The following is a 23,615-nucleotide window of genomic DNA, read 5'->3' on the forward strand; positions in this document are numbered from 1 at the left end:
TCAAATCCCAGCCTGGTTTGTGTTGGAAGGGACCTTAAAGCTCCTCCAGCTCCAAACCCTGGCATGGGCAGGGACCCCTTCCACTGGAGCAGCTTGCTCCAAGCCCCTGTGTCCAACCTGGCCTTGAACACTGCCAGGGATGGGGCAGCCACAGCTTCTCTGGGCACCCTGTGCTATTCTCAGTGCCTAAAACTCCTCTGGCTAGGACAGGCTCAGTGCAGTATGAGAGTGCAGTGTGCTTCTCAAGAGGAGCATGGGGGGCTCTACCTTGTAGCTGTGATTTGCACTTTGGTCAGTGCTGCCTTTGCACTTCCCTGTCACTACCAGAGGAACTCAGCTTGCTTTTGGCTGAGCAAGGCGAGTGCTGTCTGGAGGGCAGCAGCTGCCAGGTCACCTCCTGGGCTGTGTTTCAGCATCAGTGCTCAAAATAAAGGGTATTTTGTTGCAGGTGCCCACTCTGATCTCTAGCACTTGAGGAATAACTTTGTATCTCTAGCACCACAGTGCATCCGAAAGGGAAATCGGCAGAACAAAGACCTTTATTAAACGTGGCACCTTTGCACCAGAGCAGGAGCTGTCCCAGACCAGCAGGGCTGTCCAGGCTGAAGAACGAGTTCAGGAACGCTTTTGTTCATGTGCTTGTTTTCCTTTTGAAGTGCTTTGCTGCTCGCTGCCTTTACCAGCATTCCCAGGTTCTTCCTCCAGGGTATCCAGCAATGTCTGAGAACTCTCCAGGATCTGGGAAAGCAAGAAATAAACATAGCTTATTTTTACATAGTTTGGGAGTTCTGCTGGAATTCAGCTGATCCTGCATCAGGAGGCATCCTCTCAGTGATGTATCATCCTATCTCCCTGCTGGAATACCTCTGACTACAAAACACCTTGGGCAGTTTATGTCTTGGAGCAGGAGGCAGGGAACTTCTGGAGCAGGACGTGGGGTGAACTTTGGGTTGGGTTTGGGTGGGTTGGCTTGTTTCAAAGGAAGCTGTTGGTACCTGGCCTTTTCAGAGCAGTATTAAACAGTGCTCAGCTGAGACAGTTTCAGGCATCTTCCACTTAAAACTGCACTCTTTAGGTTTCTTGCTTCAAGACTAAGTCCACAATGGCCTTAAGTCAGATTAAATCTTCCCCTTTATTCATTTTCTCCTACTTTTAGCTTACATTGTATGTAATTCAACACTCCCACTCACTACCCTCTAGGAAGCGAGGCTGCAACAGGTTTAGATCTTGCTGCCTGTCCATGTCACCATTTTAAACACAGAGGACAATTGTAATGAAGTGTGATATGAGGGTGCAGTCCCAAAGACCATCTATGTTCCTATGAGCTTGTGGAAATCACTGTGTGGTCAGAGAAGAGCTGAAGGTAAGCGCCTGCAGGATGAGACACCGAGAGGATGTGTTGGTGGGACGTTGCCATCTTGTCCCTGGATGAAGGTGGAGCGAGTCCTGTGCCTCACAGGGGCTGGGGAGGGCAAGTTCCAGTACACATGGGCTCATTTGCAGCTGCTGTGACCTGTACCTGGGGTAAGGTTTCTTGGAGAAGCCGCTGTTTGCCGCTGTAGCTTCACAACACGAGTTTTAAGCTGTCCAGTTTTTATGTGAGGTCCCCCTTCACCCCAAACCATCAGGTCCTGAAGCAGGCTGAGAAAACAGCTCCGGCCTCCCCTGAGAAATGACTGTCATGGGAAGGTACTGCCTTTGGGAGATGAGGATGTGACAGAGAGCGGTTGATCCCACTCAACAAATGGGAAAAGGGGGATTTCAGCAGGAGCTGACAGGGGAATGGTGCTTTTGAACCAAACAGATCCTGGTTATCCCCAGAAGGAAGGTCATTGCTCATGTGAAAGTAGGCTGGCTGAGCAATGTGTAGCTCAGAAGTGAATTCAGGTGTTACCCTATGCACAGGGTTTTACTGTAGTTTACTGCTACAGGAGAGGCGAATGGGGTGAGGAAGCAAAATAACAGTAGCACCCTTGTGGGGTTTGTCTCCTTCCTACCCCTGTAGTGGGCCAACAACTCTGCTCTTTTAATGATACTGTTCCCTTAGAGATGGAATAAATGACATTACAAGCTGGGCAAGCAGAGTGGTCAGCAGCTCTGTCACTGCAGGGTGTTGTTACCTCTGTGAATGTGTGGTCTTCTGGGTCAATGTCTCAGCTCTGGTTTCCTCCTTTCTCTCTGGGCACCCTGTGCCAGCGCCTCAGCACCCTCACAGGGAAGAGCTTCTGCCTAAGAGCTCAGCTCAGTCTCCCCTCGGGCAGGTTCAAGCCATTCCCCTTGGCCTGTCCCTACAGGCCCTTGTCCCAAGCCCCTCTCCAGGTTTCCTGCAGCCCCTTCAGGCACTGGAGCTGCTCCAAGGTCTCCCCTTCAGGAGCCTTCTCTTCTCCAGGCTGCCCCAGCCCAGCTCTCTCCGCCTGGCTCCAGAGACAGAGCTGCTCCATTTCCCCGCAGGTGATGTTTTGTGACATGGTCTTTACTGGGCTACTCTTAAAGACCACCGATGTCTTGTATCAACGTGCTTTATCCAGGCCCAGATGCACCAAAACAAACCCAAACCCCGACCTCCCCAGTGGCTGCGCTGCGTGTGCCCGGAGCTCGGGGGATGCGGTCAGGGGGAGCTGCTCGGGGGTACCTGGCCGCAGGCCGCCTCTGTCTCGGCTATGGTCCGGTCGAGCTCCGCGCGGGCTGCCAGGTCCCGGGCCAGGCTCTCGCTGGTGCCCGCCAGCCGCTCGGTGAGCGCCCAGATCCGGCGCTGCAGCCGGCTCCGCTCCGCCTCCCGCTCCCGGATCCGCCCGCTCAGCTTGTCCCGCCGGGCGCGCAGCTCCGCCAGCCCTGCGCGGCACCGACCGTCAGCGCCGGCCGCGGCCCGGGCCCCGCAGCCCCCGGCCCCGCTCACCGTCCCGCAGCTCCCCGCGGTACCCGCGCAGCGCAGCCCCAGGCCCGCTCATCACCGCGGCCCGGCCCTGCCCAACGTCCCGCCGCGCTCCGCCCCTTCCTGCGGCGCGGCCCGCATGGAGCCGGCGGCGGGCGCTGCGCTCTCGGCCGCCTGGCACTCGCTGAGCACGGCGCTGGTGCCGCCCGCGGCCCTGGGGCTGGTGAGGGCCCGGGCAGGGCCGGGCCGGGCCGCGGGAGGGCGGGGACGGGCGGGGGGAATCGCGCTGCTCCCCGCTCCCCTCACGGGCCTCAGGGCCGCGGAGGGTCCGGCCGCCACCGCGGGCTCTGGGGCGGCCCCATCCTGCTCCGGTTCCTGCGCTTCTGGGTCCGGTTCTCGGTGCTGGGGCTGGGGGGGAACGTTTGGAGCCGGCGGCTTGGAACGAGGGCCAGGGGGAGCGGGGTCCGGCGGCTGCGTGTGCGCGGGGCTGCCAGGGGAGGGCCGCGGGTCCAGTCCGGCCCGGCAGGGCTCCGCTCCTCCCGTCCGTGCTGCGGCTCCGCCGGGAGCCAGGCAGAGCCTGGGAGGGTTTGGGTTCTGGGGCCCCGAGGGTGAGCGTGGCTCCCCCACCGGCACATGTGCTGCGGGAGCCACCGACAGGGGTTGCAATGGACAAGGATGCCCCATTCCTGGCAGTGTTCAAGGCCAGGTTGGACACAGGGGCTTGGAGCAAGCTGCTCCAGTGGAAGGGGTCCCTGCCCGTGGCTATGACTTGACTTGTTTTCCCCTTCTCTTTTCAGGCCGCACCGAGGTCCAGTGCTGTGGGGCCACTGAAGGATGCTGACCTGCGGGCAGCCCTGGACGTGCTGCGGTGTTATGACCTGCATTCGGTCGTGGAGGAGTGGTTCATCGAGGTGCTGCAGACAGACCTCCAGGCAAATATAGCTCCTGAGTTCTGGAACTGCATCAGCCAGTATGAAAACACGGCCGAGGAGCCCCAGTGCTCCTCACTCCTCCTGGATGCGTTCGGTCTCCTCAAGTGCCGCCTAGACCCCTACCTGAACAGCTTGGAACTCCTGGAGAGATGGACCAAGGCAGGCCTGCTCCTGGGGACAGGTGCTCAGATGCTGCAGGAGAAGGTCTACACCATGTTCAAAGCTATCCTTTTCTTCTCCACTACCAAATCCTTCCAGGAGATGATCCAGCAGTTCTACAGCCGCACGTTCAGGATATACATGCGGCAGTGGAAGAAAGGAGAAGATGGAACCAATGACTGTGAGAGCAGCATGAGTGAGACCGAGCAGGAGAGTGATACGGAGGAGGGCGGAGGAGAGAGCGCACTGTGTGCGGGCTGCAGCAGCAGGAGAGAGCAATGCTGGTGCCCCAAAGCCATGGAGCAGTTCCAGCAGCTCAACGACATCCTGTACGTATGTTATGGGGTGGTGGCTGTCCCTCAGAGCAAGCAGATGCTCTGGATGGGGAGCAGCAGCAGGTCTTGATCTCTGAATACAGGAGTTAGGTGTGAGGTCAGGCTGTACTGGGGCACTGGGTAGGGAACTTGACACGGGTTCTCTGGCTGGTTGCCACCACCTAATGGTTGAAGTAGAGCAGATCTTCAGACAGAAGGTTCCTCTCCTTGGGTATGAGAGTATCTTCTTGCTCTGAGGCCTTCTGTCTGCAAGGAAGCAAACCCTTCTAAATGGGAAAGCTTCTGATGGCCAGAAAATAATGTTTCTAAGGAGGATGGGGTGGTGGTAGTGTCATGTGTTATACACCTGTGCCTTTGTGTGGGCTATCGGAGCATTTGAACTAAGGCCTAGGCCTGCAGCAGTGGAGCAGCAGGGAGGAAGGTGCCTTCAGGAGGTCAGAGTGTCTCTGTTTGCTCGTACCTTTGCTTCCCTTGCTCTGAGCTCAGTCACTGTTGGTCTCTGCAGCCGTCGGCTGAACCTGCTGGAGAGAGTGAGCGCCGATGCTGTCACCACCATCCTGCACAGGATGATAGAGGAGAGGATGGAGCAGCGGTGCAGGGGGGAATACGAGCACTCCTTCCTCAACGAGTTCCAGGAGGTAAGGAGGGCAGCGAGGGCCCTGCCTGTAGAGATGTGCAGCTGCCGCTGGTGCAGCTCAGGCTAGAGCAAATTCAACTTGAAAGCCTCTGCTCCAGGGCTGTGACTCCACCGCCCCTGGCAGAGACGTGGTTAAAGCTCCCTGGTTTGATTTATGTTTGAGGGGGAGATTTGCTCTGCCCTGTGTGCAATGGACCTTTGTATTTCTCCTGCTGATGTCCCCAGTAATGAGGGAGTTGCTGTGGTTCTGTTTTACCAACAAGAAAATGTAGTGCGCCTCGCCCGCAGAGGATGCTCCCTCTGCATTAGTAGGCCCATCATTATAGTTTGTGTGGCTGTTTTCTGTCGTCTTTCCCATTTTTCAGCACCCCATTAAAACAGAAAGCAAGGATGGATGCTGGAGCACCTCCCATACAAAGGCAGGCTGAGAACATTAGGGCTGTTCAGCCTGGAGAAGAGAAGCTGCATGGAGACCTCAGAGCAGCTTCCAGTGTCTGAGGGGGCTACAAGGATGCAGAGAGCGACTCTTCGTCAGGGACTGCAGCAATAGGACAGGGGGTGATGGGTTCAAACTGAAACAGGGCAAGTTCAGGTTAGATCTTAGGCAGAAGCTCTTCCCTGTGAGGGTGCTGAGGCGCTGGCACAGGGTGCCCAGAGAAGCTGTGGCTGCCCCATCCCTGGCAGTGTTCAAGGCCAGGTTGGACACAGGGGCTTGGAGCAAGCTGCTCCGGTGGAAGGTGTCCCTGCCCGTGGCAGGGGTTGGAGCTGGAGGAGCTTTAAGGTCCCTTCCAACCCAAACCAGGCTGGGATTCTGTGATAGATCTCACCACTGGACTGCACAGAACTAAATTCCTTCCTTGCAACAACCCAGTCATTTTGCTGCTGCCTTGAACTGAGTTTGTGTTGGGCTCTACCCAGTGTGGCCTTAAAGTCAGACTCTCCTCCAGGTTATGGCTTTTCCAGGATACAGCCATGGCTCTGCAAGCTTGCCCTGTGCTCTTTGTTCCTTTGCCTGTGTCAAAGAGCAGCCCATGAAGTCAGTTTGCTGTGCAAATCCAACCACTCTGCTTCCCTGGTCTCCTTGCTGTTTCCCAGGCCAGCCTCTTTTGTTGCCTGCAAGCATCAACAGTCACTTCATGTTTACTTCCCTTTAGTTGCCCTGCAACACTTCCTCTATTGGAGCTGGTGTGAAAAGCTTTTGTTTGACCTGGAGCTTGTTTAAGAGAAAATGCAGCTGCATTCCACTTGCCAGACGTTGCAAGGTCCCTTTGTTCCCACCTCCTCAGAAGGGCCTGTGTGTTTGGCCCCAAGTATTGGAGCATGTCAGAGTTAGGAAGAGATGATTTTAAGGAAGAAAAGCACAAGCCTGGCAAGGGAAAGGTAAAACAGGAGAAAAAAGAGTGAGAGGCAGCCTGCTGAAGGTCCAGGTGCTGAGAACAAGCCCGTGTGAGGCACAGCAGCAGCAGCTCCGGGGTGTCAGCTCACAACTGGGCTGTAACTGGAGCACTCAGAGATAAACTCACGGGGGAAAATGGGTTGGTTTGATAATTATATTCCTTAAAACTGAGTTGCGTGGCATCAGTTACAGGCCTTCCCTCCAGCCTTTAGGAACATTCCTTATCCACTGTGCCACAGTTTTGTCCAGCTCAGTGCCCAGGTCTTCTGTAGTCCTCGCTTTCATCCTGCCCTGTCAGTGGCAGAACTTGTGCATTTCATTCAGTGTTTCCTGGGGTGAGTAGGTGATTAAAACTGACCAGAACCAGACTTTGACTTAGCATTTGTGTTGCAGGCTGTGGAAATCTAGTTATTAAAAACCATTCAATACCCAGTAACTATTAATCCTCAGGTACTAATCCTAAGAAGTGCCACAATTTGTCACCTTAAAGGGGGAATGAAAAAAACCCCGAACACTTCTCTTGAGCATCCGGACATTGCAGTTTGCCAGTTACACATTTCTCTGTAAGAAAACTCAAATATGTCAAAACCTGAACCTTCTGATGCTCCCTTTTCAGTCATTCAGTGAGTAGGCCGGTATTGGAGGTCTTGGTTTCAAGCGCCTGAGTTTGGGTGGTTGTCTGAGCCCCTGGCATGGCTTGCTGGCTCTTCATTGATTTCAGGAATTGTAGAGATTTTAGGTTGAGGATGGTGCTTCTTTTTGGAGCCCAGCACCCATGCACAGTCCTCAGTCACCCCTTATCTTCTCAGACACATCTACATAGTGTATATCCTGTATCTTTAAAGGTCACATTCAAGGCCAGGTTAGATGCAGCTTGGAGCAAGCAGCTCTAGTGGAAGGTGACCTGCCCGTGGCAGGGGTTGGGACTGGGTGAGCTTTAAGGTCCCTTCCAACACAAACCATTGTATGATCCTCAGCTGTAACCCAGGCCAGGGTGTATTTGGATAGTGGCTGGAGATGGTGTTGCCCTTTTCTAGCTGCCCATTTCTGCTTGCTGTGGTAGCTGTGGGGTGAGGGGTTAAGTGTGGGATCCAGCTGTGCATCCAGCTGTGGTGTTCACCACCTCTGTGCTCTCCCTGTCCTTGTGCAGTGGATTGAGAAGGTCATTGGCTGGCTCAGCAGGGTTTTCCTTCAAGATGGTCCCTCTGCTCGCTCCTCTTCAGAAGCCAGCAGCACCCTGAAGCGCTGGCGGTGCCACGTCCAGAGGTTCTTCTACCGCATCTACGCCAGCATGCGCATTGAAGAGCTCTTCAGCATCATTCGAGGTAGGTGAGACCCACTCAGTGTTCATTCGCACTTGGATGGGATGAATGATAGATCTGTCCCCTGATGTGCCACACTGCCTCCTCCAGCCTTCCAAAGGAGCATGGCCACTGTTCATAGTCACTGCTTGGGTTGTAGATTTCCCAGAGTCGAAGCCCGCAGTGGAGGACCTCAGGTTCTGCCTGGAAAGAACAAATCAGAGGCAGCAGCTGCTCAGCTCCCTGAAGAGTGCTCTGGAAATGCGGCTTCTGCATCCAGGTGGGTTTTGCATCCCCCCCTGTGTTGTAACACACGCTGTGTTGTAAGGAACCTGGGCATGAGTGGGGGTCTACTGGGAACCGTCATCTGATCCTGTGTTTGAGGAGTAAGAGGCAGTCAGGCTGGGCATATCGCATGCTCTCTGTGTTCAGCTGTGCATGGACAGCAGTAGATGGTTATAGGCAGCCCATTTTTGCCTCATTTTCACAGTATGGTGAGGAGCTGCACTGGAAGTTTAGCTTTGGTCCAGGAGGGAACAGGCTTCTTTGCTGTGTGTGGTTGGAGCTCTTCATGCACAGTTGGGGCTCAGCTGGTTTTTTGGTGCCCTCTGAGCCTGTGTTCATGACTGGAACTGGTTTCTCAGACACATGGATCCAATCTCTCCCTTTGGCTGGGGCAGTAGGGCAGCAAGCTCTTTGTCTCCGATTCCATAGATCAAACCAAGAGCTTGCAACATCCAGGCTCCTTGCATCCAAGCCATTAGTCTGTGCTCTGGGACTCTGACTCCCTCTCCCCATTCCTGTAGGAGTCAACACATCCGACATCATCACTCTGTATATCTCAGCTATCAAGGCCTTGCGGGAGCTTGACCCCTCCATGGTTATCCTGGAGGTCGCCTGTGAGCCCATCAGGAAGTATCTGAGGTAAGAGGCTTGTGGGGCAGCCTTAGGCACCCCCTTTCCCTCCTCCTCCCTTCCCTTGCTCTGTTTTGTTGCCGTTGGCAGGACGCGGGAGGACACGGTGCGGCAGATCGTGGCTGGGCTCACAGGGGATGCTGAGGGCTCTGGTGATCTTGCAAACGAGCTCTCAAAAGCTGACCCAGTGACCCTGGAGAATGGCCAGGAGAGTGATGATGACACTGCAGAACCAGGGGACTGGGTTCCTGACCCAGTTGATGCAGATCCAGGTTAGATGCCAAGACCAGAAGTTGTAGTAGGTGGGCTGCAGACTTGAGCAGCTCATTTGCTTGTCCTCTTGAGCTGAGAGGGGGCAAGTCTCTGTTGATCCCACACTGTTGTGTGCTGGATTTCACCAGGAAAATCAAGTTCCAAGCGTCGCTCCTCAGACATCATCAGCCTCCTGGTGAGCATCTACGGCAGCAAAGATCTGTTCATCAATGAGTACCGCACGCTTCTGGCTGACCGGCTGCTGCATCAGTTCAACTACAGTGCTGAGAGGTGAGGTTCAAGTGCCCAAGCCCAGGGCATTCCATGGTGAAATCACATGATAAAGCTGTGCTTCAGACTAACTCCTATGAACGCAAGGAATGTCTTTTTCCATTTTCTCTGTAGCTTTAGGTTTGCATCTGGCATTTCATGTGCTCACTTCTTAGACTGCTTCCTGCTCAGTCCTGCCCTTGGCTTGCACTAGTAGGGCAGCACATAGGAAACTGGAGGCACCAACACCCCCTTAGCTCCATCTCACATGTTCTGGTGGCACTCACAACCTGCACAGGCTGCTGAGGGTCAGCAGAAAGTGTCCAAGCAAGCAAAAGAGATGAAGCATCAGGAAACCTCAGTTGCAACACAGCTATGTCTCTTGATTCAACAGCTCAGTGGTTTTCCTGTCTGTGAAGTGCTTCTACTGCAAACCATATCTGGGATGGGCAAACTCAGGCAGGTGGCTCACCAAATGCTGAGGTTGCTCTGTGTTGTTGAGGGGATTGGCTACACACGATGCTCATCTGAATGAAAGGGATGTGAAGGTCTTCAAAAAGCTGCTGGCCCCCAGAGGTTGTTCCTCACTTAGATGCTGGGAGGTGTCCTGTTCAGATAAAGAGCCTTGCAAGGGTCCCAGGAGGAGCACCCTGTGCCAGGGTCTACCTCTCTGCGCTGTGTTGAAGGGGTGGAGGCTAAGCCAGGCTCGTTGGCTGAGGGACCTGGGTCTCATCTGCTCTTTCTCTTACCAGGGAGATCCGCAACGTGGAGCTGCTGAAGCTGCGGTTTGGGGAAGCTCAGATGCACTATTGTGAAGTCATGTTAAAAGTAACTTTTTTTATCAATGAAATTCAAATCCTGGTGTTTAGAGCTTGTTGGGGAAGAGAAGGATGCAAAAAAGGGTGTTTTAGGAAAGTTGGGTTCCCAAAACCCCAGTGATTCCCAAAATCCCACTGCTTCATGACAGGCAGAAGTGCATTCGAATCACGTCTGGTTTTTAAGCCCTGTGGGTTATATTATTGACCATGGGAGATGGTTGCTCTGGTGCTGTTGTCTCTCCTGCCCTTCCTGCAGTACAGTATCCAGGCATCTAAGAGGTGAGCTCTTCCAGCTCTAAGGTTGGAACTCTGGAGTTTAATTCACTTGGAGCACTGTGAGAAGGACACAGGTGTGAGGGACTCCAGTGCAAGCCAGCATTGAGCTGCAGGCTTTTCCTCAACCTCCCCACAAATGTTTCTGAGTATGCAGCAGACTTTGGAGCAGACACACGACTGTGTCCTTTCTAATGTCCCCATCATCGTTTGGAGACAAGGCTGGTCACCTTGTTGAGGTTTGCTACTGGTTAACACTGACTTGGGGAGAAGAGGCTGCCTGAGCTTCCTCTGCCTTTTCCAGGATATGGCAGACTCCCGACGCATTAACGCCAACATCCGTGATGAAGAAGAGAAGCTCCCAGAGGAGGAGAGGCCACCCTTCAGCCTCGTGGCTATTATCCTGTCCAGTGAGTTCTGGCCACCACTGAAAGAGGAGAAGCTAGAGCTTCCAGAGCAGGTCAAGGAAGCCATGGAAGCCTATTCCAAGAAGTATGAGAAATTAAAGGTGAGGCAGACTTTGTTAGATAGCATGGGCCTTGAGAAGTCCCCTTTAACATCCCTTTGGCTTTAGCTACTAGTACACCCACACTGTTACAGTGGAACCCCAAAGTCCTTCAGCTTTGAATCAGTGTTGGAGGCTGCACTAGCTTAGCTGAGCCAAAGGAAGGGTTGATCTCTGTGAGTGCCTGGTCATTGTGGTGATTGCACTTTGGTAGGAGAGTTTTCTACAATGCGGCCGTGTTTGTTGGTTAAATGGGTTCTGAGCTGGAAGTTCTTAAGCTTGTTGGCCTAAGTTCTGTAGCAGTGGAAGCGACCTCCTCTCCCTGTTGGGCCCCTGTTCTTCACTACTCTGGCACTCTCCTCTCCTGTTTGTCCTCTTGAAAAGAATCTTTTTTAACATGGTCTCGTTTGAAGAGTCCCTTAGTCTGGAGTTAGGTGAATGCTGCTGCCTCTTGTGCCTGTGGTTTCTCCTGGGTTCTTTCATCCATTTCTGGAGGGTTCCTGAACTCGTTAGACAGTTTAGGTGCAAGTATTTTTGACAGTGGCTCAGACATAGAATCCGTGTCTTTATAAACAGCATGGAATGGAGACACACAGAGGAAATATAAGCAACTGTGCAATATTCTTTTGTGTTCCCTGGGCGCTTGATCACAGCAGTTAATCAAATAGAGAAGGTTGAGGTGCGTCTTGCATTGCACATATAGAGTGGGTCGGAAGCAGGAGCATCTGTCTGGAAACCAAAGAGAGATGTACGTCATTTCCAGAGTTGTGATCTTGGCTTTCTTGTCTTGGAGCTTCTTACCTGCTGGAGTGCAGAACACACATCTGGAGCATGGATGGTTCAGACTTAGCAGTTAAGCTGGTACAGTGTCTGTGTGCACATGCAGGTGGTTCTTTGCAGCCGACCTGAGCACAGTTTTGTGCCTTATGCAGATGTTCCTCTTTAACTGTCCACTTGTGCTCTGATCACTTCCAGCTTGGTTTTCTATATCCGTTCTTGTTATACACGAGGTGATACATGCCATGAGGCTGGGAAGCTCCCAGCTGTAGATCGTGTCTCTTCTCCCCATGCCAGATGGGCAAGCCAGCTGATGCCTGTGCCTGCAGAAAAATCAGGAGAGTATGAGTGTGGCTGCCCCATCCCTGGCAGTGCTCAAGGCCAGGTTGGACACAGGGGCTTGGAGCAAGCTGCTCCGTCCCTGCCTGTGGCAGGGGCTGGAACTGGATGAGCTTTGAGCTCCCTTCCAGCCCAAACCAGTCTATGATTCTATGAAGGAGGGAGCAGCCTTCTTGAGCATCCTCAGCCTTAAAGCAAGCAGTGCTCTTCTCACATCAGTATCAGAAGAGACTGCTTCTCTTCTGAGGAAATACTGCCCCAGATGCTTATTTCTTTCCCAGTAGGAGTTTGTCCTGAGCAACCCAGGTGGTCTTCCAGTGTTTCCTCAGCCTGTGCGTTACCCTACCGGGGAGCTGAGTAAGTGGCTTTTATGCAGGAGAGGGGCACTGGTCTTGGGTAAGGACTGAACAACTTGTGCTGAGGAGGATGCTCCCCGTGAGGGACGGTGGCAGCACTGGGTGACTCATAAGAGGGGAGCAGCTTTGGTACCTGGCAGAGGTGTGTGATGTGCAGAGGAGCATTTGCAGTAACGCAGCACTGAGTGGTTCCTGCTGGAAGATCTGCTGTGAGCGGCTGCCTCCCCTTTTCCAGGCCATGAGGACCCTGAACTGGAAGTACCACCTGGGCCTGGTGAGCTTGGACGTGGAGCTGGCAGATCGCACCCTCTCGCTGTCCGTGTCTCCTGTGCACGCTGCCATCATTCTGCACTTCCAGACCAAGAGTGAGTGGCGGCAGCTCGGTGTTACCCCCATGTCTGTCAGCTTCCCAGGGGTGGGAGGGAAAGCTGTGGTCCTGGGGTGGCTGAAGGCTCTCAGAGCAGGACCAAGGCCTGGTTCACGGGCTTGCATCTACCACAGCGCTCAGGCAGGTCTCTGGCCCTCCTAGGAGACAGCACCCAGCAGGGACACAGCTCAGCACTCTGTGTTCAGGCAGTCACTGCTTGCTCCTGACAGCGGCTCCCCAGCCTTCCCCCTCATAGAATCACAGAATAGTTCGGGTTGGAAAAGACCTTAAGATCATCAAGTTCCAACCCCGCTGCCATGGGCAGGGACACCTCACACTAAACCATATCACCCAAGGCCTCGTCCAACCAGGCCTTGAACGTTGCCAGGGACGGAGCATTCACAACCTCCCTGGGCAACCCATTCCAGTGCCTCACCACCCTAACAGGAAAGAATTTCCTCCTTATATCCAATCTGAACTTCCCCTGTTTAAGTTTGAACCCATCACCCCTTGTCCTATCACTACAGCCCCTAATGAAGAGTCCCTCTCCAGCATCCCTATAGGCCCCCTTCAGATACTGGAAGGATGCTCTGAGGTCTCCACGCAGCCTTCTCTTCTCCAGGCTGAACAGCCCCAACTTTCTCAGCCAATCTTCATATGGGAGGTGCTCCAGTCCCCTGATCATTCTTGTGGCCTCCTCTGGACTTGTTCCAACAGTTCCATGTCCTTTTTATGTTGAGGACACCAGAACTGCACACAGTGCTCCAAGTATATAAGAGCAGAGTAAAGGGGCAGGATCACCTCCTTCGACCTGCTGGTCACACTCCTTTTGATGCATCCTCTTACTAGGCCCTGGCACGCTGGGGGTGGGCAGATGTCCTGTTCTCTTCTCTGATACCTGTGCTCTCTGCAGGTACATGGACACTAACGGAGCTGAGTGAGGTACTCAAGGTGCCCGTGACGTCGCTGAAGCGCAAGATGACGCTGTGGCTGCAGCAGGGTGTCCTGCGAGAGGAGCCCCAGGGCACCTTCACTGTGATTGAGGAGGAGCAGAAGGACCAGGTGGAGAAGGTCGTTCTGATAGACAGTGATGAGGAGGGGGACTCTGCCATGGCCTCACAGGCTGACCAGAAAGAGGAGGAGCTGCAGGTACTGTCCGTGTGTCTTGGCTGCCTGCAAAGGCAGCAGGATGATGTAAAACTCCCCTGCTTTTGGGACTGGGGAATCTGATTAAGATGGTGCATTTTGGATTTGCAGTTTCCATTTCAAGTCCAGGTTTTTGGAGGGTGTTCGAAGTGGGCATCTCTTAACGCTCGTTGGTGCATATGCTGGTTTGCAGCCTTCCCTCCAGAAAAGTGCCCTGCTGTGTGTCCCAGCACCTGATGCTGTTCTGTTTAAAGACCAAATGCTCATGGCTGAGAGCAGAACTTGCTGCCAGCTCCAGCCCTGCTCTGCATTTGGGATACAGGATGCTAAAGCCCCCTTTCCTCATGGTACAGATGACCGTGTGATTTACTGTTGCTGTGTGTCCCCTGCAGCTGTTCTGGACGTACATCCAGGCCATGCTGACCAACCTGGAGAGCCTGTCCTTGGAGAGGATTCACAGCATGCTGAAGATGTTTGTGATGACAGGCCCTGTGGTGACAGAAATCGATATCCAGGAGCTCCAGGGTTTCCTCCAGAAGAAGGTCCGGGACCAGCAGCTCATCTGCTCCGGAGGTGTGTATCGCCTGCCCAAGAACTGCAACTAAGGGGGCCAGTGTCCCTGCTCCGGGCCTGCGCTCAGCTCCTGGTGCCACCCAGCTCTGGGTACTTTCTCTGTGCCCTCTTCCCTGGATGGGTGTCCTTTTCCACACAGAGACAGCTCAGGAGCAGCCTGGGCCATGCACACCCCAACTCCTGGGTGCGGGCCTGCTCCCCACGTTGCTTTTCCTCCCTTATGTGAGTGTCTGGGCCCACTTCACTGGTTAATAAAAGCCAGCAGTCTCCTTTTTCAGATGGTACCAACTCCCCTCTCCTCTTTCCACGCTTGGCATCAGCATTCCCATGCTGGAAGGGCAGGGAGGAAACTCCACCATCTGTTGGGCACTGTCTCCCTTTCACTGGGTCTCATCTGTCCCCAGGAGGTTTTGGGAGGGGGCTCTTGGCTCCAGTTGCTGTCTGGGTCTCTTTGTGTGGCTAAAGCAGCATCCTGCATCTGGCTGTGATGGGTGAGACGCTGCACAGAAGCAAGGGCTGATGCTGTCTCCTTTGGTTTACATGGGAGGAACTCCAGGGCCTGCTTCTCCTTGCCTGGGACTCTTAAATTGGGTGGAATAGTTTCACTGTGGGATGAGGACTGCTTTAGATGTAGCAGCTCCTCTGGGTAAGCTGTTGGTTCCGGGAGGATAATTAAGTGGATTATCGAGGCAGTGGTAGGTTTGCTTTACCATGGCATGGATGTGCATCTCCCAGCACCACAGGGCTGCCCTTGAGCCATCATCTGGTGGAGCTTTGCGGTTTTTGGCACCACTGAGATCAACGAGGCAGGTGGATGGGAGAATCCTTGAGCTCCCATGGTTAAACATTGTGTCCCAACCTGGGTATGGAGCATGGGGGTTCCGTTCTGTCTCCCCTTCACAGCATTCAGACTTCCTCAGTCCAGTGAGTTTGGCTCATCAGAAGGAACATGGATCATAGAATGCAGGGGAATCCCGGGGGGGGGGTTTACTAACACCTTGCTTTCTGTGAAGCAAAGGAGTTCCCACAGCCCAGGGAGACTTTGTCCTCTGCTGAATCTTCTACCCCAGCCTGTGGGCAGGAGCTGGAGCTGAGATAGCAAAGGGGCACACTGAAAACACAGTGCAGGCTGCGGTGCTGCCCCACGGCTGTGCCTCCAGGGGCACGGAGGCTCCTGCAACACAGAAAGCAAGGGCTGCAAATCACTCTATTTAACATTTAACCTGGGGTGTCAGTGCCCAAAGGGCCGCCAGGCTCACAGTCCGTGCAGCTGCAGGCAGCAGAGCGCGGTGCTTATCTTCCCCTTGGGCATGTTCCTGTTTTTCCCCTGCGGGTGAGAGCACGTTTTCCTGTTTCCCTGTGGCACTTCGCTCCCGGCTTGTGCTGGTGTGGCAGTGGGAGCCCTTTGGTGTGTTCTGCTGTGATGCTTAGAATGTCCCTTGTGCTGTAGAGGCTCTGGCAATGACAAATCCCCATCTGTGAACCTATAGGATATTGCTCCAGGTAAAGCCAAGAAGGATAAAGAGTGGCTGAGCCCAGATGGCAGCAGGCAGGGAAGGGAAACAGAGGAGCATCCCCACGAGCCCCTGGCAGGACAGCCAGCTGGAGCTGCTGCTGTTTGAGGCTGGGCAGAGTGGCTGGGACACGGCCTTGTCACTGCTGTGCCCTGCATGGGACGTGGCTGGGGACATTCCTGGGAACCACATGTCAAGGGCACCAGACATGGAATGTTGTCGATCTTCAACCCCAGGCACGGGTCTCTGCGGCCACCAGGTGCTCCTGCAGCAGGTCCTGGTGGGTTTTCCCTTGCAGAAACCACCTCCTGGAGCACTCTCCATGTCCTGTGAGTCTCCACATTCCCTCAGAGGCTGCTCAGCTCCTTGTGCCTTTGCTCAGCTCAGACACTCGCCCACGCTGGATAAATCAAAGCAGCCCACAAGCGCCTGGGCTCCATCCAAACCCCACAGGGCCAGGAGGGCGAGCGGGAGCAGGACACGGGCTGGCTGTGCAGACATCCCTCCGGACACCTCTTCCCTGCGCGTGCTGCAGGTGCAGAGCCCCGGGGCTGCCTTTCCCAGCTCCCTGCACTCTGCTTTGGGGTGTTCTCCAGGAAAGGAAGCTGAGCACAGGGAAGCATCCGGAGGGTGGGAGCCACGGGGCAGCCGGGGTGTGACAGGGCACGTCCTGCTCCTCCCTTGGCTGACCATCGGGTGTCTGGGCACGCTGCAGCCGCGCCGGGGTGGGGAAACAGCTCTCTGATCCATTGGGATCAAAGGAACCACCAGCTTTGTGCCAGGGCTGCTGGCGGCCACCGATGGAGCCAGGGCTGGCTGCTGGGGCAAGGAACGCAACAGGGGGCAACTGCAGGGCCCGGCTGGTTCTGTGCTCACACAGGCACAAACGCTTCTAACTGCAAAAGTGTTCTGGAGAGGAGAAGGCTCCTGAAGGGGAGACCTTAGAGCAGCTCCAGTGCCTAAAGGGGCTGCAGGAAAGCTGGAGAGGGGCTTGGGACAAGGGCCTGTAGGGAGAGGCCAAGGGGAATGGCTTGAACCTGCCTGAGGGGAGACTGAGATGAGCTCTTAGGCAGAAGCTCTTCCCTGTGAGGGTGCTGAGGCGCTGGCACAGGGTGCCCAGAGAAGCTGTGGCTGCCCCATCCCTGGCAGTGTTCAAGGCCAGGTTGGACACAGGGGCTTGGAGCAAGCTGCTCCAGTGGAAGGGGTCCCTACCTGTGGCAGGGGTTGGAGCTGGAGGAGCTTTAAGGTCCCTTCAACACAAACCAGGCTGGGATCCTGTGATTAGCCAATGTTATTTATGTATGTATGGGTACAGGTGGATGTATTCCTCTCATGTTGCTTTGTCACCCACAGAACAGGGTGCTGCAGGGCCATTACCCATCCCCAGCAGCACCTCAGGGTGAGATGAGGGGCACATCCAGCCCTCTCACCATGTCCAAAGCCATGGCCCTCCCATGGAGATCAGAGAAGAGAAGGGAAGGGCACAGGATGAGCATCCTTCCTGTCCTGTCTGTTCCCAGCTGCACTGATGCTGCCCCATGGGAAGGGCCTGCGGGATGGGATGAGTTTGTCCATTGTGAGTAAAGGGTGAGCTCTGCTGCTGAGGGGACCTGGAGTCACTTCTGTCCCTGCAGGAGGTCTCGGTGTGGCTGAGCCAAAGCCACCGGCTGAGTTGTAAAGTGCTTGTTCCACAGTGTTACAGTAGGAAAACCCCTCCTTTAATGGTCACTGGGGCTTGTATGGAATGTGAAAGTCTGAAAACTGATGGGAACAAGCTGGAAATGCAGCTTCCAGCCTGAACAGAGGGAGCTGCAGGGTGGGAAGGAAGGGCTTTGGGCTCTTCCCCCTGCTGTTGGCTGTGCAGCTGCATTGCTTCAGGCTGGAGCTGCACACGCTGGCCAAGGCAAACCCCTGTCCCATGCCTTTGCCTTTGCTAATCATAGGATGGTTTGAGTTGGAAGGGACCTTAAAGACCACGTAGTTCAACAGCTTTTAGAGGAAAGAAAGGAAAAAAAGCATTCATAGCTTAAAAATGCAGGCACAATCCCACTTCTTTACTCCTTAGGGGCTCGGAAATGGCTTTGGCTCCTCTGCAGCACTTTACAGACACCCCTGTTGTGTGATACAGACCCCTTCTGTGAACACTCATTCACGCAGCAGAGAGTGAGGGAGGTTTTCTCTGGTCACTGCCTGTGAAGTGAGTTGATATTTACAGCAGGACCCTGTAAGGGACTGTCTCAGGACATCTATAGGTGACAGTCTCAGGATGCTGTAGGTGACAGTCTCGGGACGCTGTAGGTGACAGTCTCAGGATGCTGTAGGTGACAGTCTCAGGATGCTGTAGGTGACAGTCTCAGGACGCTGTAGGTGACAGTCTCAGGATGCTGTAGGTGACAGTCTCAGGATGCTGTAGGTGACAGTCTCAGGATGCTGTAGGTGACAGTCTCAGGACGCTGTAGGTGACAGTCTCAGGATGCTGTAGGTGACAGTCTCAGGACGCTGTAGGTGCCTGTCCCACCGGCCGCAGGAAGCACCTGCAGGCACTCGCTGCACTTCATCTTTTCCGAATTATTTCCCAAGTTTTCAATTTTTCCCCCCAGCTTTTCACTTTTTTCCCCAAAGCATCACCCTGAAGCCTCCCGGGTGCAGCAGCCTCTGCCCCTGGTCCCTGCCCTCTCCTATCCCTGGCCCCAGCATCCACTGTGACACAGCCAGGACCTTCCCAGTGCCCACTGCAGCACGGGAAGGGCTGAAGCTGCCAGAATCCTTTTCTCCTGTTTTATCCTTCTTTAAATTGTTTTGGTGAGGTGGGGATGGGGCTCAGCTGCAGAGGAGAGCAGCAGCGGGGTTCAGTTGGGTTTCGGGAGTGGGCATCGGGGCCAGCACCCCTCGAATGGCTTTAATGACACAAATCCCATGAGGTTCCTCGCTTTCCATTGAGAAGAGCGATTGCCCTCAGTTACCTTGCTCTATTTATAAACTGTTTGGATGCAGGGGCTGCTCCCAGGCCCAGCATAAACTGTTTGGGTTATTCTGGAAGCTGCTCACAAGGGCTGGAAACTTTTGGTAACAGTGAGGCCGGGCTCGGTGCCCCAGGAAACGGGAGCCACTGCTCTGCTCCTGGCTCCACAGCGAGGTTGCTGCTGTTCCTGCCTCTTGCCACGGGTTCAGGATGCAGGAGGGCTGATGCTGCGATGGGACCCCATGGGAGTGAGGAGCAGCAGCGATTCAGGGCGCATGGACACAAAGGTGGGTGTAAGAAAACAAAACCCACCCAAGAGCCCGAGTCATTGCTGATGGGGTGGGGGCTCACAGGGCAAAAAGGGCAGCCCCGGGCTTGGGAAAGGAGCTCTGGGTCTGGGAAATGTCTGGATGCTGCAGGTGATGCTCGCGCAGCCCCACACTGGGGAGGCTGCTCCCACCACGGGGCGGGTTACTTCGTTATACTCTTTAATTCTTCCCTGACTGGGGCCTCACGAGGGGCTGCTCCGAGGATGGCCCCATCCCAGCACCATTTCCCCTTCTCCACTTGCAGCCCCTCACTTTTAGTTTTGGTGCTCCCTGCCTGCTCCAGGCTGTGTCTCCATGGAGCACATTTCATCTCTGCACCCGTTTTCCTGCACCTCCAAGCCCGTGGCCTTTTCAGCTGCGTTTTGCTTCTTTTTGAACAGATTTCCTCCTTTTCGCAGAGTTTCTCCCGGCAAAGCCGGTGCTGCGGGGATGGGAGCACAGAGCTGATGGGGTTCACCCTAGACCCCTTCTGGGCACCCCCCAAAGGGACCCACTACCATCGGGGGGTTCATTGAGCTCCCTGTGGCTCCTAGGGCAGCACAGTGATGGGGGCACTTGCACGTGTCTGGGCTGCAGCTTGTCAGCCCTGGGGGTGTTCTGGCAACAAGGCAAAAATAGAGGAAAACCCTAAAATCGCCCTGTAAATCAGTGCTCCGCAGCAATGGGCCCTGTGCAGCAATGCCTTCTGGTGGGCAGCAGACCAGGGGGTGCCCATCACCTGCAGGTACCCAGATGGGGGTGCTGGTTGGTGGCTGGTACCAGCACCGAGGTCTCCATGGCCCCATCCCTGGGGACCTCCCAGCCTTCGCTGCGGGTGCCCCGTGGAGGGGACGTTTGTGCAGGGTTTGCACCTGTGGCTCTGCAGGAAGGGCCCAGCCCGGCCCGGCCGCTTCCTCCCCGCCAGGGGCTCGGCTTGGGGGTCCTGGCACCGGCACCCACAGGGACATGGATGGGATCGAGGGGCACAGTGAGTGGGGGCCTGTGGCTGGGGGGAGAGAGGCCTGACCCAATGCACAACCCTCCTGCAACAGACACCCCCCCTGCATGCACAGAGCTCCACCCCACTGCACTGCCCCTCTGCATGTGTACAGCCCTCCCTTGGTAACCTGCCCCACTGCACAGGCATGGTCCCCCCACTGCTGCCCTGCTTACATGTCGTGTGCATCCCCCACCCCACTCCCCCACTGCACTGCTCTGATGCCCATGTGTGGCCCCCCTTTGTTAGAGAGCCCCCACCCATGTACACAGCCTACTGCACCCCAGTGTGCACTGCCCCCCATGCAGCCCCCCAGCTGCATTGCCACACTGCCCACATGTGTGCCCCTACCCCTGACATCCCCTCCCCATGGCACACAGCAGCACGGCAGCTTGCTGCCCCACTTTGGGGTACCACAGGTCCCCAGAGCCCAGGGCTGTGGCAGCAGCAGCAACAGCAACAGCACGGATGGGAGCATGAGCAGGTTCCATGGTCCTGTTCCTCTTGTCCCCGTGGGCTGCACCAGGGGGACATCCCCATGTGGGACACCTCTTGCTGCCAGTGATGCCCCTGCCCCATCCTCCTGCTCCCCCAGGTGCTCCTCCAGCTTCTTTGGCCACCACCCCAGACCAAGCTGATGATTTGGGGGGGCTGATGGGCATCAGCACCAGGTCACCATCCCCAGCTGCAAGTGCCAGCCCTGCATCACCCCATGTGCATCACCCTGCATGGATTACCCCATCACCTGCATGGGCACCCCATGGCCGTGCTTGGCACCCTGGGTCAGGCTGCCCCACATGGGTCCCCCTCCCCACGTGCCATTGTCCCATGCAGGTTGGTCCCATGTCCCCACTACAACCAGGAGCTCCGGCCGTGGCCCCCGACACCTCTGCCTGCAGTTTGAGGCAGTTTGGAACCCCCCTCCCCAGAAAGGGCACGCACCCTTCTTCCACCTCCCTCAGTTTCCTGATGCATTTTGAAGGCTTCCTGCCCCCTATTCCCCCTGGGCTGCCCATGGGGTGCTGGGGATGGCTCTCACCCCCCCCCCCCCCCCCCCGGCTACTTACAGCAAGATGTGTGACAGCCCTCGTGTGATGTCCGGGAGCTGCTTTTCCTCCAGTTGCTTCCCTTGGGGTCTTTGGGGCATTGCTGGGTTTTTCCAATGGTTTCAGCCATGCTCGGGGGAGTTCCTCCCTTGCAAAACTCGGAACTAGCCGGAGCCCATCTCTTGCCATGGCTGCTCCTGGAGGAGCAAGCTCTTTGGGGCAGGATCTCCAGCTTGGGTCCAGCCCCAGGCATCCCAACCCTGAGAGCAGGTCCCGGTGCTCTGTGCCGATGGACACCCCCAGCTGAGCTCCTGCTCCTTCCTGACACAGAATCCCCCAGGGCTGCAGGGATTTGTTAGCAAATCCCAGCCCCAGCCGCAGCGAGGTCCGGTGCCTGGCACAGGGGCACAGAGACTCTGTGGCTGGGGGTTCCCTGCTCAGAGCATCCCAGCCCCACGGGGATGCAGGGACCTTCGTGTGCATCGCAGCCCTGGGATGCTCCAGAGCACCCCAGACCTCCCCTGCTCCTGGGTTTGTTCCTGTGCAGCTGCTGCCGCAGGGAGCAGGTTCCTGCTGGGGTTTCCCAGCACCAGGAGGTTGAACCCCATCAGGAGGTTGCTCTGCGGCTGCTCTGGCTTTGCCAACTGGGTTTGTTCCTCAGGGCAGGGCCTGGGCCGGGGGGTTCAGTGGGGCTGGAGGAGCACTGAGCTGCGGGGGGGGTGCCCCAATGAGCTGGGCTCAGAACCCCCCCGGTGCCTCCCCTCCTGCCCCTCAGTGCAGCCGAGGGAAGCGGTTTTCCCCTGGGAGTTCCCGTGCGGGGAGGGCTCAGGGTGTACACAGCATCCTTGTGAGCCCGGTCCCACAGCCTGGCCCCGTTGGCCCCACGTCCTGTGCTGCAGGGTCATGCCTGTGCCTCAGCAGGGCCGGGGTGCCGGGCCGCGGTGCAGGAGCTGCTGCAGTGCCCAGGGACAGACAAAGCAATTGCTCCGGGCCTGCTTTCCCCCCAGGCTCTGTTGCATGGATTCACTGTTTTGTCCCAGTTTCACTCTCACTTTCTGCTCCCCCTGGCAAGGCCCCTTGGCCCCGAGCTGTGGGTTCAGCTTCAGTAACCTCAACAGCATCATCGCTCTGAGCTTTACGGTGACGGGCTCTGGGCTGATGTCAGCCAATGGGTGGAATGTTTTCCTTGACCTTGGGGCTCTGGAGGCTGTGGGGGTGCTGAGCTCATCCCACTGCCCCATCCATATCCCACTGCCCCATCCATATCCCACTGCCTCATCCATATCCCACTGCCCCATCTGTATCCCACTGCCCCATCTGTATCCCACTGCCCCATCCCTGTCCCACTGCCCCATCCCTGTCCCACTGCCCCATCCATACCCCACGGCTCCGTCCCGGTCCCGCTGCAACCCCCCCCACAGTCGTGTTTCCCCGCACGGTGCCACCGTGATGTGACGCAGGCACCAAGGAGGGCTTTGAGCAAGAGAGGGGAGAGAAAAGCGGCCCCGCGGCCGTGCCCCGGCGCGGGGAGAAGGAAGTGCCTCTTGGGCCACTCCTCCTCCCCATTTCCTCCCTTCGGCCGCAGCTGCAGACGGGTGAGGAGGGCAGAGGAGCAGCCGGCCCGGCCGAGGCTGCGGGGGACCCGCGGAGACGCTGCGGTAACTGCGCTCGGTTTGGCGGCCCCGTCCCGCTCCCCTTTCCCTGGGCACCCCTTTGCCTCGGCCACCTCCATCTCCATCCCCGCCACCGCCTCCTGCTTGTCCCCAGTGGCCCCTCTCCACCAAAACCCACCCCAGGTTCATGGGGACCCTCCCGTTCCCGCTGGTTTCAGGTGCTCCCGGCTCTTCCCTCTGCTTGCTGCCCTTCCCATCACTCTGGGTCTTTGGGATTGGCAATTGTTTGTGCTGGGAGCGGGGCTGGAGGGGTTTGGTGGCACGGTGGGGTTTGCGTCGCCCTGGTGTCACCCTTGTGCGGTGGCTCTGGGGAGGGTGAGCGCCTGCACACCCCGACACAACCCTGGACACAATCCATGCTCCTCAGCTTGCTTCCAAGCGGTGTCCCTGGGGAGTTGAGTTTGGGGCGTGGGGCTGTGCCCTGTGCTGGGGCCGTGCTGGTCGCTGGTGTTGGCCCCTGACACCCTTTGATGCACTGCTCGCGCTATGAGGGGCCGTTTTCCTCCGTGTTCCCCCTGGAAAGGCTCAGTTTTGGCCGGAGGGGCTCAGCTCCCAGCTGTGAGGGGATCAACCTTTGGGATTTTCCAGCTGTTCCCTTTTCCCAGCAGCTCTGCTAACCCAAGGAACCTGCATCTGAGGGGCAGCTCCCTCCTCTCCAATGCCAACTTCGGCATTCAGCAGCCAGCACTTCAACCAGGGACACGTTTCCCTGTCTGGTGTCTCTGGCTGATTCCCACCAGGAATGCCCGGAGGCTGCTCCCATCCCGCTCGTGTCCTGGCTGCCTCCCTCTGCCCACGCAGGCTCCTCTGTTGTGGAAACCTTGTTTTGGCGGGTGCAGGGTGACACAGGGATGCAGATGTGATGGGAAGAGCTAAAGGAGGAAAGCCGGAG

The 23,615-nt window shown here is 56.3% G+C and overlaps 2 protein-coding genes across 2 annotated transcripts; one reads left to right on the plus strand and one right to left on the minus strand.

Annotated features, from left to right (window-relative positions):
• Positions 1-521: 521 nt before the first annotated feature.
• Positions 522-3,013, minus strand: LOC133225537 (microtubule nucleation factor SSNA1-like). The gene is given in 4 exon segments (XM_061378041.1): positions 522-738; positions 2,633-2,832; positions 2,897-2,951; positions 2,954-3,013. Coding segments are annotated over 4 exon segments (438 nt in total). The 3' UTR covers positions 522-615.
• On the plus strand, positions 2,983-14,500 carry ANAPC2 (anaphase promoting complex subunit 2). Its single transcript, XM_061378040.1, has 13 exons — positions 2,983-3,095; positions 3,670-4,292; positions 4,804-4,936; positions 7,482-7,656; positions 7,793-7,912; positions 8,439-8,556; positions 8,638-8,819; positions 8,949-9,090; positions 9,822-9,897; positions 10,465-10,668; positions 12,373-12,502; positions 13,418-13,653; positions 14,043-14,500. The coding sequence occupies exons 1-13, from the start codon at positions 3,012-3,014 to the stop codon at positions 14,253-14,255; spliced, it is 2,436 nt and encodes an 811-aa protein (XP_061234024.1). The 5' UTR covers positions 2,983-3,011; the 3' UTR covers positions 14,256-14,500.
• Positions 14,501-23,615: the final 9,115 nt, after the last annotated feature.

Source organism: Neopsephotus bourkii, unplaced genomic scaffold (genome assembly GCF_033783945.1).
Source record: "Neopsephotus bourkii isolate Nb327-2 ecotype Australia unplaced genomic scaffold, CSIRO-AGI_Nbou_v1 NB_1761, whole genome shotgun sequence".
Classification (NCBI taxonomy): Eukaryota; Metazoa; Chordata; class Aves; order Psittaciformes; family Psittacidae; genus Neopsephotus; species Neopsephotus bourkii.